Here is a 12,130-nt window from a genome sequence, read left to right as displayed (position 1 = left end):
TTTAACTGAGCTCACCAAAATCCTAATATCAACCGTATTGAAGATTTGGGGACTAAATGGCATTACACATGCAATATATTGCAAGAAACTGCAAAAGCATTGCTTGTTATGCGATTGTGATAAAAAATTAAAAAGGATTTACTGACTTTGTTAACAGACACACAGACAGACAGCGGGAAAAGTACACAATTTTTTGACGTCAACCCTTTGCTAAGTTGGTGTTAAGCATGTTTTTTTTGTTTCTGACAGTTTCTTTAATTTCATTATTTCCATGTCAGTTGGTTTACTGTGATATACTAATAACTAACATCTTAATACATTAAAATAAGCAACAGCAGAAATAAAAAAAAAACACACATCTAATGCTTATAAAAATAGAAATCAGTTACTTTATGCTGAGTCTACACAAATACATCAGCATCACATGTTAAGTGTTACTGCCTTTAGATTAGACAACTGTTATAAATAAAATTTATATTATACAACTAAATTATAATTGTCTGAAACAAAATCTGTTGCTTTACTTTCTGTTTTTGCATAAATTGATTCTGCAAAAGACTTTCTAGTCTTATATTTGTCTTTCGCATTCATCAAATAATTCATCTGAGTCTTTTGTTCAATAACGCCTGTTTAAGATCAGCTCACGTCCCTCTATACTGTATATTTACACTCTCCTTTCATGAATTATTTCAGCTTTCCTTCAACTTCCTCAGAATCCTTTGGAGGTTTTGTGGAGTGGTCATTTATTTGTTTTATTATGACTTCATTATGCAGCAACCGCAGAGAATTACTTCACTCTGTAATTGCAAAGGGACACCCACTGGTCCTTGAAGACATTCAGCATCTGATGACATAGTAACCTCTCCTTTTGTGGTTTATTTCATTTGTTTTATTAGAACAAGCTAATAAAGATAGAGACTTCAATTTCAAGTCAATACTTTGCATTTGTTAGGGTGGAAAATGAAAACTACATTCAAATAAGAACACACAAGTTATCCATGTCCTCTGAAGGCATCTTAGCAAAAAAAAAAAAATCTGATTAATTTCTTTTCACAGAACATGATGAATACAAATTATAGACAATCAGTTTGCATCAAATTCCTTAATATGTGAGGACCAACAACCCCAATACAAAAACAAACAAACTTTGTATTCCAAGTAACTGAACTTTAGCTGCACAGAATGGGAAATGCAGTGTTAGGGCTGGTGAGCTGTTATTTCCCTGGAGAGTGCCGACTTTATTTCCTCAACTTCAACAGATTGGCATCTTAGTGACTCCTCATGCAGCACAGTGGGCCACAGTGGGAGGAATGGTGAAACAGAGGGTGCGGAGATGCCAGTCCTGGAATGCAATAAAGTTTTCAAGAAAATCGCCCAGTGCATCTCGTATAGTTCACCAACAACTTACTTGGAGCACACATCAGCTCGGATATATGCATTCAAGTGGGTATACTTCATAACAGTTTTTTTTTATATAATCAACCTGTTTTTTTCAGCTGTTTAAAAGTAATGTTTAAGTAAAATTAATAAAAACAAATTATATGTAGAAAATAAAAACAAAAGGAGAATACATATCCATGCACACACAGATTGTAAAATATAGGAACACATCACAGCCATTCATATATTAATAATGCCCAAGAGCAGGAGGACACAGAGTCAAAAACTGAAAGATGTGACTGATATAAATAATGTGTTGAAATAAGAATTTTACCATGAAATGAAATTTGTTAAAGATCCACAGTGATGCCACTTCACTTTGTTCGCTTCATTAACAGCAGGTTATCCTACATTTTGGGACTAAAAACTTCACACTGAAGGGAAAAAGCTGAAATTCTTTGTAAAGGGGATAAAAATCATCTTTTTGATTGGTATAAAAGTACGATATGCATTACTGGTTGCTATTGAATTAAGTTTTTAAATCGCACTCGAATCATTTAAAGATTTAAATAGATGCATAAACGCTTGATCTCACCACAATACACCCCTTTTTAATGCTAAGATGTTTTACAAATAGAATGTGGTTCTGACACTTGTTAAAAGTACTTTGATTAGGAGAAAATAAAACAAATATATGACACAAAGATGTGAATAATGTAACATGAACCTGAGGTCACACAGGGTGGGCAGTGTAGTGAGGGCAGCAGAAGATCAGAGGTAAACGTGGCATTTTGGCTTCCTGCAGTTAAGTTAGCGATGACAATTACAGCAGGGCTTATATCAAGATTTGACAATAAGCGATGAAGGGAACATTAATAATATTGTCAGGACATATGAGCGTTAGCAGTCATACATGTATAAGCCAGAACAATGGGGAGACAAACTGCCTGCTGACTGAGCTGCTGATGCACACGGTAAAAAAACAGAGAATGTGAAATTGTGAGTCAGTGTAATTTTTGCTATTTTATGAGAATGGATGACTATTTCTGAGTGTTAAGCACAGAAATATATTTTCTGTTTTGCCTTTTGTTTTGATGAGCCACATTCCAATATTCATTGGTCGTTTATATTTTGTCATGCATGCTATGTAAACAAACTGCATGTGATGCCGGTGGCTGTCGCGTCAGTGGTTTCATACAAATCTAATAGATCGAAATACCCGATTACTTGCATCCTGCAACAATATGCTAAACATAAAACATTCTATGTTTTCACTTAGCACAATAAAAAAAAAAAAAAGTAATCCTACTTTCAGTAGTCTACCTTTTTTAGCCTTCCAGCTGTTACCGGGCATTTTGTACAGCTTTCACTCACATGAATGTTGTTCAATCTCTATACCTTCTGCAGTGTGGCATCAGCTTTGATCCATGGGAATAGGGTGAGAATAATTGCTGTCCAAGGTTTGCTACCGAATGTAAGCCATTTACTAGGTAGCGGAGCCATAAGTCAGTTGGAGTGTTTATTCACCTAAAAACTACCGCACTAGTTTTTCCTGATAATTTCACTCCAGGGCAACTGAACCCTTCATTCCTCTCTACTCAATGTTTGTTTTGAGGTTGACAGGATGGATTCTTTACACCTGCAAGTGTGCTCAAACATAAATATCTTTGTAACATCGATTTATAGCCCATCTACAAATCAGATTCCTGTTAGGTAAAACAGGAGTCCGTGATGGAAGCAAAGGGGTTCTGCTTTGTCATTACATGTGAAAGATACTGCTGGGTAAAATGTGTTACTAAAAGTGACAATTTTGAATATGCACAATAATGAGGCCAAATCCACTTCTTAAAGCAAATTTGAATTGTAGTTGAAAGATATAGTCTCTTTACTGGTCAATATATTAATTACAAATCAATCTCTGTTTCTGTCATCATTGCTGTGATGGAGTTGATCTAACTTTTGGGGATTGTGTGCATTAGTGTTGAAAGTTTAAAACTGAACCAGCTGTAGGGACTTTAGTATTATACACTCTTCATACATTACTCTCATGGTGTCATTTGTTGATTTTGTTCTGATAAATGTTGGTACTATATGATGTGGTTTAGTTTGAATAATATGTACTAAGTTACTTGAAATTTATTTTCACTTTATAAAAAAAAATAAATAAATAAATAAAATGCATACCAATGTGCGTCTTTGGTTTTTACTTTAAAAAATTTATGCAAATGAACACGTCTCTTTTTCGGTCACTTAGTTTTTTGTAACCTTATTTTCACACTATCGCCGTTATATCACTGTCAATGATCTTTCCGTGTTCACAAAACTAAACGCATGATAACGAAAAATTTAAATCAGCTTCTTGATTGCCGTGTCTCTATTTACAATCTGTCTGTCTGCCATGCCATTCACTCTTCTGTTCAACAAATGTTTCTATTGCTTTGTTTCTTTGCGTGTTTTTAGTTTGGTTAGAATTTCTAGATTTCCTCAAGGCAAAAAAAAAGAGATAACCACTTATAGGAGCTGAGAGAGTCAGTGAACCCTAACTCTCTCAGCTCCTACATTGTAAGCGTGGGTAATTCACATGAAAGCTGCAACCTACGTACGTCTCATTGCTTTCCTGTATAACATGATATAATTAGAAAGTTCTGTGTTTTTTTTCCACTGAAAGAAGGCTAAGCACTGGAGGTTATTCAATTAGTTGTATTCACTTTATCAGAGTATAGTCTGATCTATCAACAATATAGCTTGTAAATTACAGACAATATGCCTATACCAACTCTTGCTTTATGAACAAGAGATACTTTCAATTAATCAAGAAAGTTTATATGTCCTAAAGGTTAATGTTGATTTCTATATATAACTAAACTTGTTACAAATACATTTATCTAAAGCTGGCTTTAACATAATCATGTTAAAACTAATCACTTTTTTCTAACGTGCTCAACAGACTCATGTCCCCAAGTTCCATAATAATTTTATAATTCAAGCCATTTTGTCATTTTCATTCCTACTTGAATTATTTTTGTCAAAAAGCAGTACTATTACCTTTAAAAGCCTAAATAAAATAAAATAAAAAAATGAAAGACCACCCACCATTACGGTCGCATCAAAAATCATTTACTATGTTGGAACATTCTCAGTACTGTGGGAACATACTTTTTTTTTTTTACTTATCTCATAAGTAAAAATATGCTTCATATATCACTTCCTTTTGACAACAGATAAAGTAAAACTATACCTTTAGCACAAGAAAGAATCTGTGGCTTAAGTCTGACAGACAGTAACTGAAAACTAGTTAACCTGGGACAACTGAGTTCATATATTTGAGAGTACCACAGCAGGTAACACATCCCTCATTGACAAGACATAAAATCATTATCCTGCCAAGAAGCAGGTCAGTGATCAAAGACCATTGCTGTCACTGCTAAGAGTTTGCCGACAGGCAAACAACAGTAACAAACAAAATCCCTTTCACTAAGTACAGAGATGATGGTAACCTGAAATAAATACACCCATTGTCCATGGTGAAGCCTCTTACTTGCACAACACTTTGAGGATTTATTCTGTTCTTCTTCATGTTTGCCTAAATTAAGTATTCTACAGATGACAGTAGATCAAGCACTTTTTTAATGTGCTACACATTTATGTAAGAAGAACCCGTTACCACTCCTTTCACTCTACTGTGGAAGGAGTAGAGTGAAAGGAGTCTCTATCTCTACTGATCAAAACCAATTGCTATTTTGCACATTTGTTAATTCTTGGTGTGGTCAAAGATCTCCTTCAGATTATGGGCCAGGACAGTTCTTTGTATGCTGAATACACTGCCTATATTGTCTGTTGTGGGCTAGAATCCTTTTAAACTCATCATGAGCTAAATTTTACTTTATTTTTTTTTGTCTAAATGGAGGATTTTTCTGCGCAGCCCCTGCACATGGCAGGTCCACATGTAGCTCTGTAAGCAAAGTGAGCCACTGGGTCTGAACTTTACTCACCGAATGCTACTGCCAACTGTGACCGCAGCTGCTAAGTTGGAGTCAATATGATATCACACAAACTCAGTTTATGCACAGCATTTGTTTTTATGTACTGCTGGCTGCCTCAACCTCAGCAGGCATGCTGGCATCGACCTTCGGGTGATGGGTTTGGTCTTTGTGCACGCCTCACCTCTTAATGATAAAATGAGAAAACTGGGTCGGAGATGTACATTCCCACCAGAAATAGTGGGAAGTTAACATCTTCAGCTGAGTATCAAGATTTCCAACTGGGAAATCATCTCTAAATAAATCAAATGAGTTTCACAAATAGGTGAGGAGCCTTTGGGAGGCCCAGGTTTGCTCCTGGGAGGAATGAACAAGTCTGGATGATTAACTGAGAAATGAATGACCTGCTCATGTATCCACTAGAAACCTACTTGTGCAATGAAATGACTCTAAATTAAATGACATTTGGTGTGTTCAGTCCTTTATAGAGACAGATGTTGTTTTTATGACAATTTATTATCCCTTTTCAGGAAGGAAAATGTAATTCGGTTCCATTTTCTCAACCTGAACTTCCGAACAAATATTCAGAATTCACCGTGTTGAATACAACGTGTGAGCGCTTTGGAGAAAAGAAGCAGGCAGTATTACGTCTCGCACAATGTCTACAAAATTGGAATAAAGCAAAGGAATTAAGAAACCGTGTAGAAATGTGTGAAACTGTTCTTGATGTTACAAGAGGACAATTTCCAGAAGAATGGCAGAGAAAGAAAACAATAAATAAATAAAAAAATCTGAAGCAATCAATAACGCACTGAAGAGAAGAGATGTTACAACTTACCAGAGTTAGGATCGGAGTTGCCGTCAGCTTCAGTCCTCTTATCTGGGGAGGCCTGCTCGTAGAAGTCGTCCTGCGCCTGCACCAGAGGGAGAGGTTGTGTGAGGAGAGAGCCACTGCCTACAGGCTCGTGGTCCCCCAGACCGCTGTCACTGCAGCTCTCCTGAGAGCCATCCGGCAGGTGAAACGTGACGCGCCGCTGTGACTAGAACCAAGAGCACAAAACAGAGCCTCTGATGTTAGTGCTCTGCTCTGCCCCCTCATGTTTTCTTTTCTTTTCAAAGTATTTCTTTACATTGAGCCAAACATGCTCATGCTTGCTGCATTACACAACGAGTCCTGATTGGGATAGCAGTGCGTGAATAATTTTGAACAAATAATGCAGACTACTAGGGTTGCGAACCGATTTTTTTGAATTAAAAGGTCTACTTTGACCTGTTCTGGTAATCCACGGGGAAGGGAGTTCAGGCATTGCAAATATAGTCACGTTTCACTGCACATTGACAACCCGTAACAGCATGCGAATTCATACCATGCAATGTTACAAAAATTAATCAGGATGAAAAATAAAAAGTTCCATCTCTTTCATAGGTACGTGGTGTAATGAATGCGTGGCATAAATAATGATGGTTATTAATTCCTCCTCCCTTGCTGGGTGATACAATCATGTTTTAAATCAGCAGCAGGAACATTAACAACCTCACTATTTAGTTTGTCCTGTCACTTTGTTTAGATAATGGTAAAGTCAAAGTAGATCCTGAAGTCAGCAAAACCATTCCCCAGTGGGTTGTTATTTTGAGATTCGGTACTCTGAAAGATCAAAGAAATTTTCGATTATACAAGTGTTATTTTTTATATGTCTTATAATATATTTTCTAACATGGCAATGTTTAGCATCATTCTATTTAAGAGTGAACATTAACAGTCAATATTTGACAATATTTCTGCTTGAGAACATGGCTGTTTCTTTGCATGTGTGTGTGTTTTTGTGTGTGTGTGGGTTAATGAGAGCAGCTTTATTGCAAATTTGGTCGTAATAAAATGCAGTGGTTGCAAGAACTGAAAGTAAAATGTAAACAAACTGATTAATAAACTAGCTGTAGCCACAATGTAAATGTCATGTCATGATGCAAATAATGCATCTATTGTGATGTTACATTTGAACATTCAATCATGTTATTTATTATGCTGAGGCTGTAAAATCTGTTTGGATAGTGACCAATAATTGACTTAGTTTTAATCTGTGGAAGCTCAAACTTATAAATGATTTCACCAACAGGGATAATTAGTGCAATTCATCTTAGAAATGTTACTTCTGATTCAGAAAAAAAAAGAAACTCCCTCCCCCAAGAATAACAGAAAAAAATAAATAAATAAAAATACGCCGATCATCCTAAAAGCCTTCCTGATTGAATTTCCTATTGTAAATTCCGAGTGTCTTTTTCTCGTGCTCTAATGACATTTTCCTCAGGCTTTTTCATAAGTCCAGACAGAAGCCTTCAGCTAACCTTTTGTGAGCATAGAGAGGTCCCTGCCACATCCTTGGCGATGACAGACAGAGGAGGGTTTTATAGTAATTATTGGCAAAAGCAAAGGTCACCCAATCTGCAGTCTAATGCAAATCATCTCATTATATATTTTAGAACTGCTCCGAGCGCGTGCAACATTCAATTAAACAAAAAGGTAGTATAAAGGAAGAAAAAAGAAAAGGGTGTTGAAAAAGATGGAGAGGTACTTCATTTGTAGAAAAATGGTGGTGAGAACTGAGATAGATAGATAGATAGATAGATAGATAGATAGATAGATAGATAGATAGATAGATAGATAGATAGATAGATAGATAGATAGATAGATAGATAGANAGATAGATAGATAGATAGATAGATAGATAGATAGATAGATAGATAGATAGATAGATAGATAGATAGATAGATAGATAGATAGATAGATAGATAGAGTTTAACAATGACAACTGAAAGTCGAATATCCAGCACACAATTAAATAAAGGTAAAGGTCTTGTAAAGCAGCGTGAATCTGGATAAATGTCACTGTTAGCAATTATAGAGAGGCAGATGAACAGATGTGGCATTTCAAATGAAGATGACATACCAACAGTCCAGCTGGGTAGGATAACCCACCTTTAAAGAAGGTTTCTCTTTTGTTTGTTTGTGTGCAGCTAATTAGCCAGAGCACAGCTATCAGTTTTACATGAGCTATGCGGTGCACGTGTAAAACCAGTGACTGTGAAGTCACTGGTTTTCATCTTTAAGAGAAGCCTTAAAGATGGCATGTTTGGCGTATCTGCACCTAATTAAATGGAGCTGTAAATGTTTATCTTCCTGCAAATGTCAACGACACTGGCCTTATGTGTGCATTCACGTCAAAGACAAATGCATATTACAAAGCAATAAATGAATTAAAAATACTGACGATTATATTTAAACATATATTTTCACATGTAGGAATACATAAAGAAAAAATGATAAAATGGCTCATATGACAAAGTGCAGAGAAGAGAACAGCAATGTTTTGACTCGGTATCTCACTATGACATGACGTATGCAGTATTCGCATATGCGACATGTATCTGTTTCAGACAGGTCGATATATGTATCTGCTGCACTTTAGTGCTCAACCAGTTAAGAGTATTTCCTCGGGGTCCTATTTGTACAAAAAGCATTATTATTTAGTGCCAGACAATTACTGAACAATTAATTATTTCACTTTGTGTACAATTTCATGCTAAACAAAAACAAAGTAAATAATGTTCCAGCTTTGTATGTCATGCACTATTTATGTCTGCGGGAGTTTTCTGTCGGAGTTTGTGCATGTGGTTATTAAATGGGTTTAAGCATGTTTGAAGATATTTGTGTTTTTCTTTAGCTGACAGTCACTCGTGGTAATATTAGCATAAGACCGGCTTAAAGTATCCCTGCTGCCAGTTTACAAGATATTATGGCTTATCATGCCTGCTAACCCTTATTATCCGCTTGTTTTTATAATTTGCCTGACCAAACACACTTACTTTAACAAACACAAAGCAAATAGTGCCACTGCTCTGCTGTGTGGTTTAAATTCTAACAAAACCGGAAAATTACTTTAGAAAATGTTCACGTTTTGGTGCTCTCATACCTGTGAGGAAAGTGTGTCTCAAATGTGTCAAAATGGACAGTTTTGTGTAAAACTCTGATAAATATATTCTCCAGGAATAAAAACTGACTTAATAGCTGCTTCTCAGTTTTGTAATCATTATGAATATTTAAGCTTTTGCAAAGCTGGAATGATGTACCGTTCAAAGAAAAAAAAAAAATTGTTTTTGTGACAAACTAATCGACTACATTTTAAAGGGCAACTTTTTTTCTGAATGAATATTTATAGCCAAATTTGTATTGCTAAAGTGATTCCTTAAGCAAGCTGAAGAACTTGTTTGAAAACAACTACTGTAAGCATCTCTTTGACTCGATGACTCATTTACATTTCATCCAGCATACACAACAGCGTCATGGTGCAAAGTCAACAAAAACTTTGAAGATGTCAGGTGTCCGTTACACCTGTGGATGTCGTCAGTCATTCTTATTACAGTAACAAGCTAATGCAGCATCCACAGCAATCATGAGCAAACTAGATTACAAGCTTGAGGTAAAAAGAAAACTGTTAAAGCCTTGTATGTAGAAATGGGGTCCAACCGACCCCACACACGTAAAACTTGTATCATTTGCCATAGTCCTCTACGTTTGCCTCAGTCCTCGCACACACAAGGGTTAAGAGAGCTGGGTGGATAAGCATGTGCACCATGTGCAGAGGCTGTAGTTCGTGATCCGGTTGTCCTGATTTCATTGGGCGGATTATTGCTCGTCTTTCCTTTCTCTCTCTTCCCAGTTTCCTGTCCATTTACTGTTCTATAAAGACCACTAGAGGGTAAAATATATATATAAAAAAAATATATAAAAAAAAACTAAACAAAAAACAAGGAAAACAGTTCAAGTAAGAATCCTATAATAATGCATAGCACAGACCGAATCTGGTTTCTCTGAGCATCTTTCTGCACAAATTTCCAACTATCTCCAAGAGAAAATTTTGTTCTGTATTCTGAGAAATTTTGAAGTTGAGAATATGTATGAATATCTAGGCTGCCAATGAATTTAGCACTGAAGAAATAGTTCAGAAAAGAGCATCTGATGATTACTGCACTCAGACACGAGGGGCACCACATTATTAGGTTATTCTTTCATTAATTACTTCAAACTCCAGCAACACCTTGAAAGAACAAACAAAAGTTGAGCTTGGTGCTACAGAAATCCTGACAATTGTAGCAAACATTTCCTGGAAAGATTTTTTTGTATGCAAAAAGAAAACTACTGACTAGACTGTGGTGGGCAGCCTGGATTATGCATGTGCAAGTGAGATGTACAGTAACGATGTAGAAAAGATGTAGAAAAAGAGGCCAAAGAGAAAAAAAAAACATCCAATGTCCAGTGATCACTGTGTGAGAAGAGGGCTACAACATGGACATGCTGGCAGTTCATCATGGGGCAACAAAGAGACACACAAAATAACCATGCACACACACACTGTCCCATCTAATTGGACAGTGAGGGGAAGTCAGAGTCCTCAGAGAGGACTTGCGCATGCACAGGGAGAACATGCAAAATGCATGCAGAAAGATCAAACTCAGGACCTTCTTGCTGAAAAGCAATAGTGTCCCATTGCAAAAATATATATTGATAAAATAATAAGGTATAGCTATAATTAACAGCTATAGGTGTAATAGCTGCAGATCTGTGATGTTACAAATGTAAAGGAATATCTTTTTAATACAGCTCTTCTGGAACCTAAAATATCATTGTTACCAGTAAGGTCGTAAAAGTCCTACTCATTATGTTAATTTGGGTGTGCAGGTGTCTTTCCCTGATTGGTTGAGCTGGAAGAACAGCAAGACACTAAATGGAGACCAAAGAGGAGATTATGCTGCTGTGGACCACCCAGTATTTATCTTCTCTTCATTCTGGATGAAGAGAACATGTGCCACAAATCATACCCTGAACATTAATACATTCTGATGACTGTTTACATGGCTTAGATTTTGTTTTCTACTTTTCTTTCAAATAAAAACATCATGTGAAACTACATCATAACTCAAAAATTATATCTTTCACATTAAAATCCGCTGCAAAAAACTGCTCTCTCAGACTTTAAACAGCAGCACCTTAATTTAATTTAACAAAAAAAAAGGGGGTAGGGCTTATGAAACTAAAATCCCTCCCTGCCTCTGTGTCTTTCTCCTCCCGAGTTTGACCATATGGAGCTCAGTATGCAAGTTCAAAACAACTTCTGTGTTGTATCGTGTTCCAAATGAACACAATATAGCCTTCCTATCAGGCCAACATTTAATGAGAAGACGCACACATAATGTCAGCACGCACACGCAGACACGTTTGCAAACACACACACGCACGCACACACACACACACACACACACACACACACACACACACACACACACACACACACACACACACACAGACAAAATAATGCAACTAACCTCCTCACCACCACAAATAATCTTATCTAACAGCAGCCTGACACCTGCGGTGAGCGAACACTTCCCACGAGTCCATTCTCACAATCAAACCACGAAGGGAGATCAGTCAACCAGGAAAACAAAACTCACTCACCAAAAGATCTCCTTACTCCCCCTCCATCTCTGCCCTGCTCTCTCTTTAAGACACCAAAGGTGCTCTGCCATCTGCTGGTCGTTTTAGAAAATGCGTGTGTTTTTTTTTCACCCCCCTTCTGCGTTCCACTGCTGGTGTTGATTGATTTTTTTTTTTCTCCTTCTACAATCTGTTCTACGGCTTTGCTTATTTGCTTAGCAAACGACTTAATTAATAATTCACTGAACTGACCATACAGTTTTATTTGCCCAACATTAAA

The 12,130-nt window shown here is 36.6% G+C and overlaps 1 protein-coding gene across 4 annotated transcripts in view; it reads right to left on the bottom strand.

Annotated features, from left to right (window-relative positions):
• Positions 1-12,130, bottom strand: part of pcdh9 (protocadherin 9) — a 202,342-nt gene that overhangs the window by 38,983 nt on the left and 151,229 nt on the right. For 2 of the 4 annotated variants that reach the window (XM_008404416.2, XM_008404417.2), the window contains one exon: positions 6,199-6,400. In XM_008404416.2, coding sequence (XP_008402638.1) covers positions 6,199-6,400 — 202 coding nt within the window. The remainder of the gene's footprint in view (positions 1-6,198; positions 6,401-12,130) is intronic. The other 2 variants (XM_008404419.2, XM_008404418.2) reach the window with 1 other exon arrangement.

This window comes from Poecilia reticulata, linkage group LG3 (genome assembly GCF_000633615.1).
Source record: "Poecilia reticulata strain Guanapo linkage group LG3, Guppy_female_1.0+MT, whole genome shotgun sequence".
NCBI classification, from domain to species: Eukaryota; Metazoa; Chordata; class Actinopteri; order Cyprinodontiformes; family Poeciliidae; genus Poecilia; species Poecilia reticulata.
This window is presented reverse-complemented; position numbering and strand designations above follow the sequence as displayed.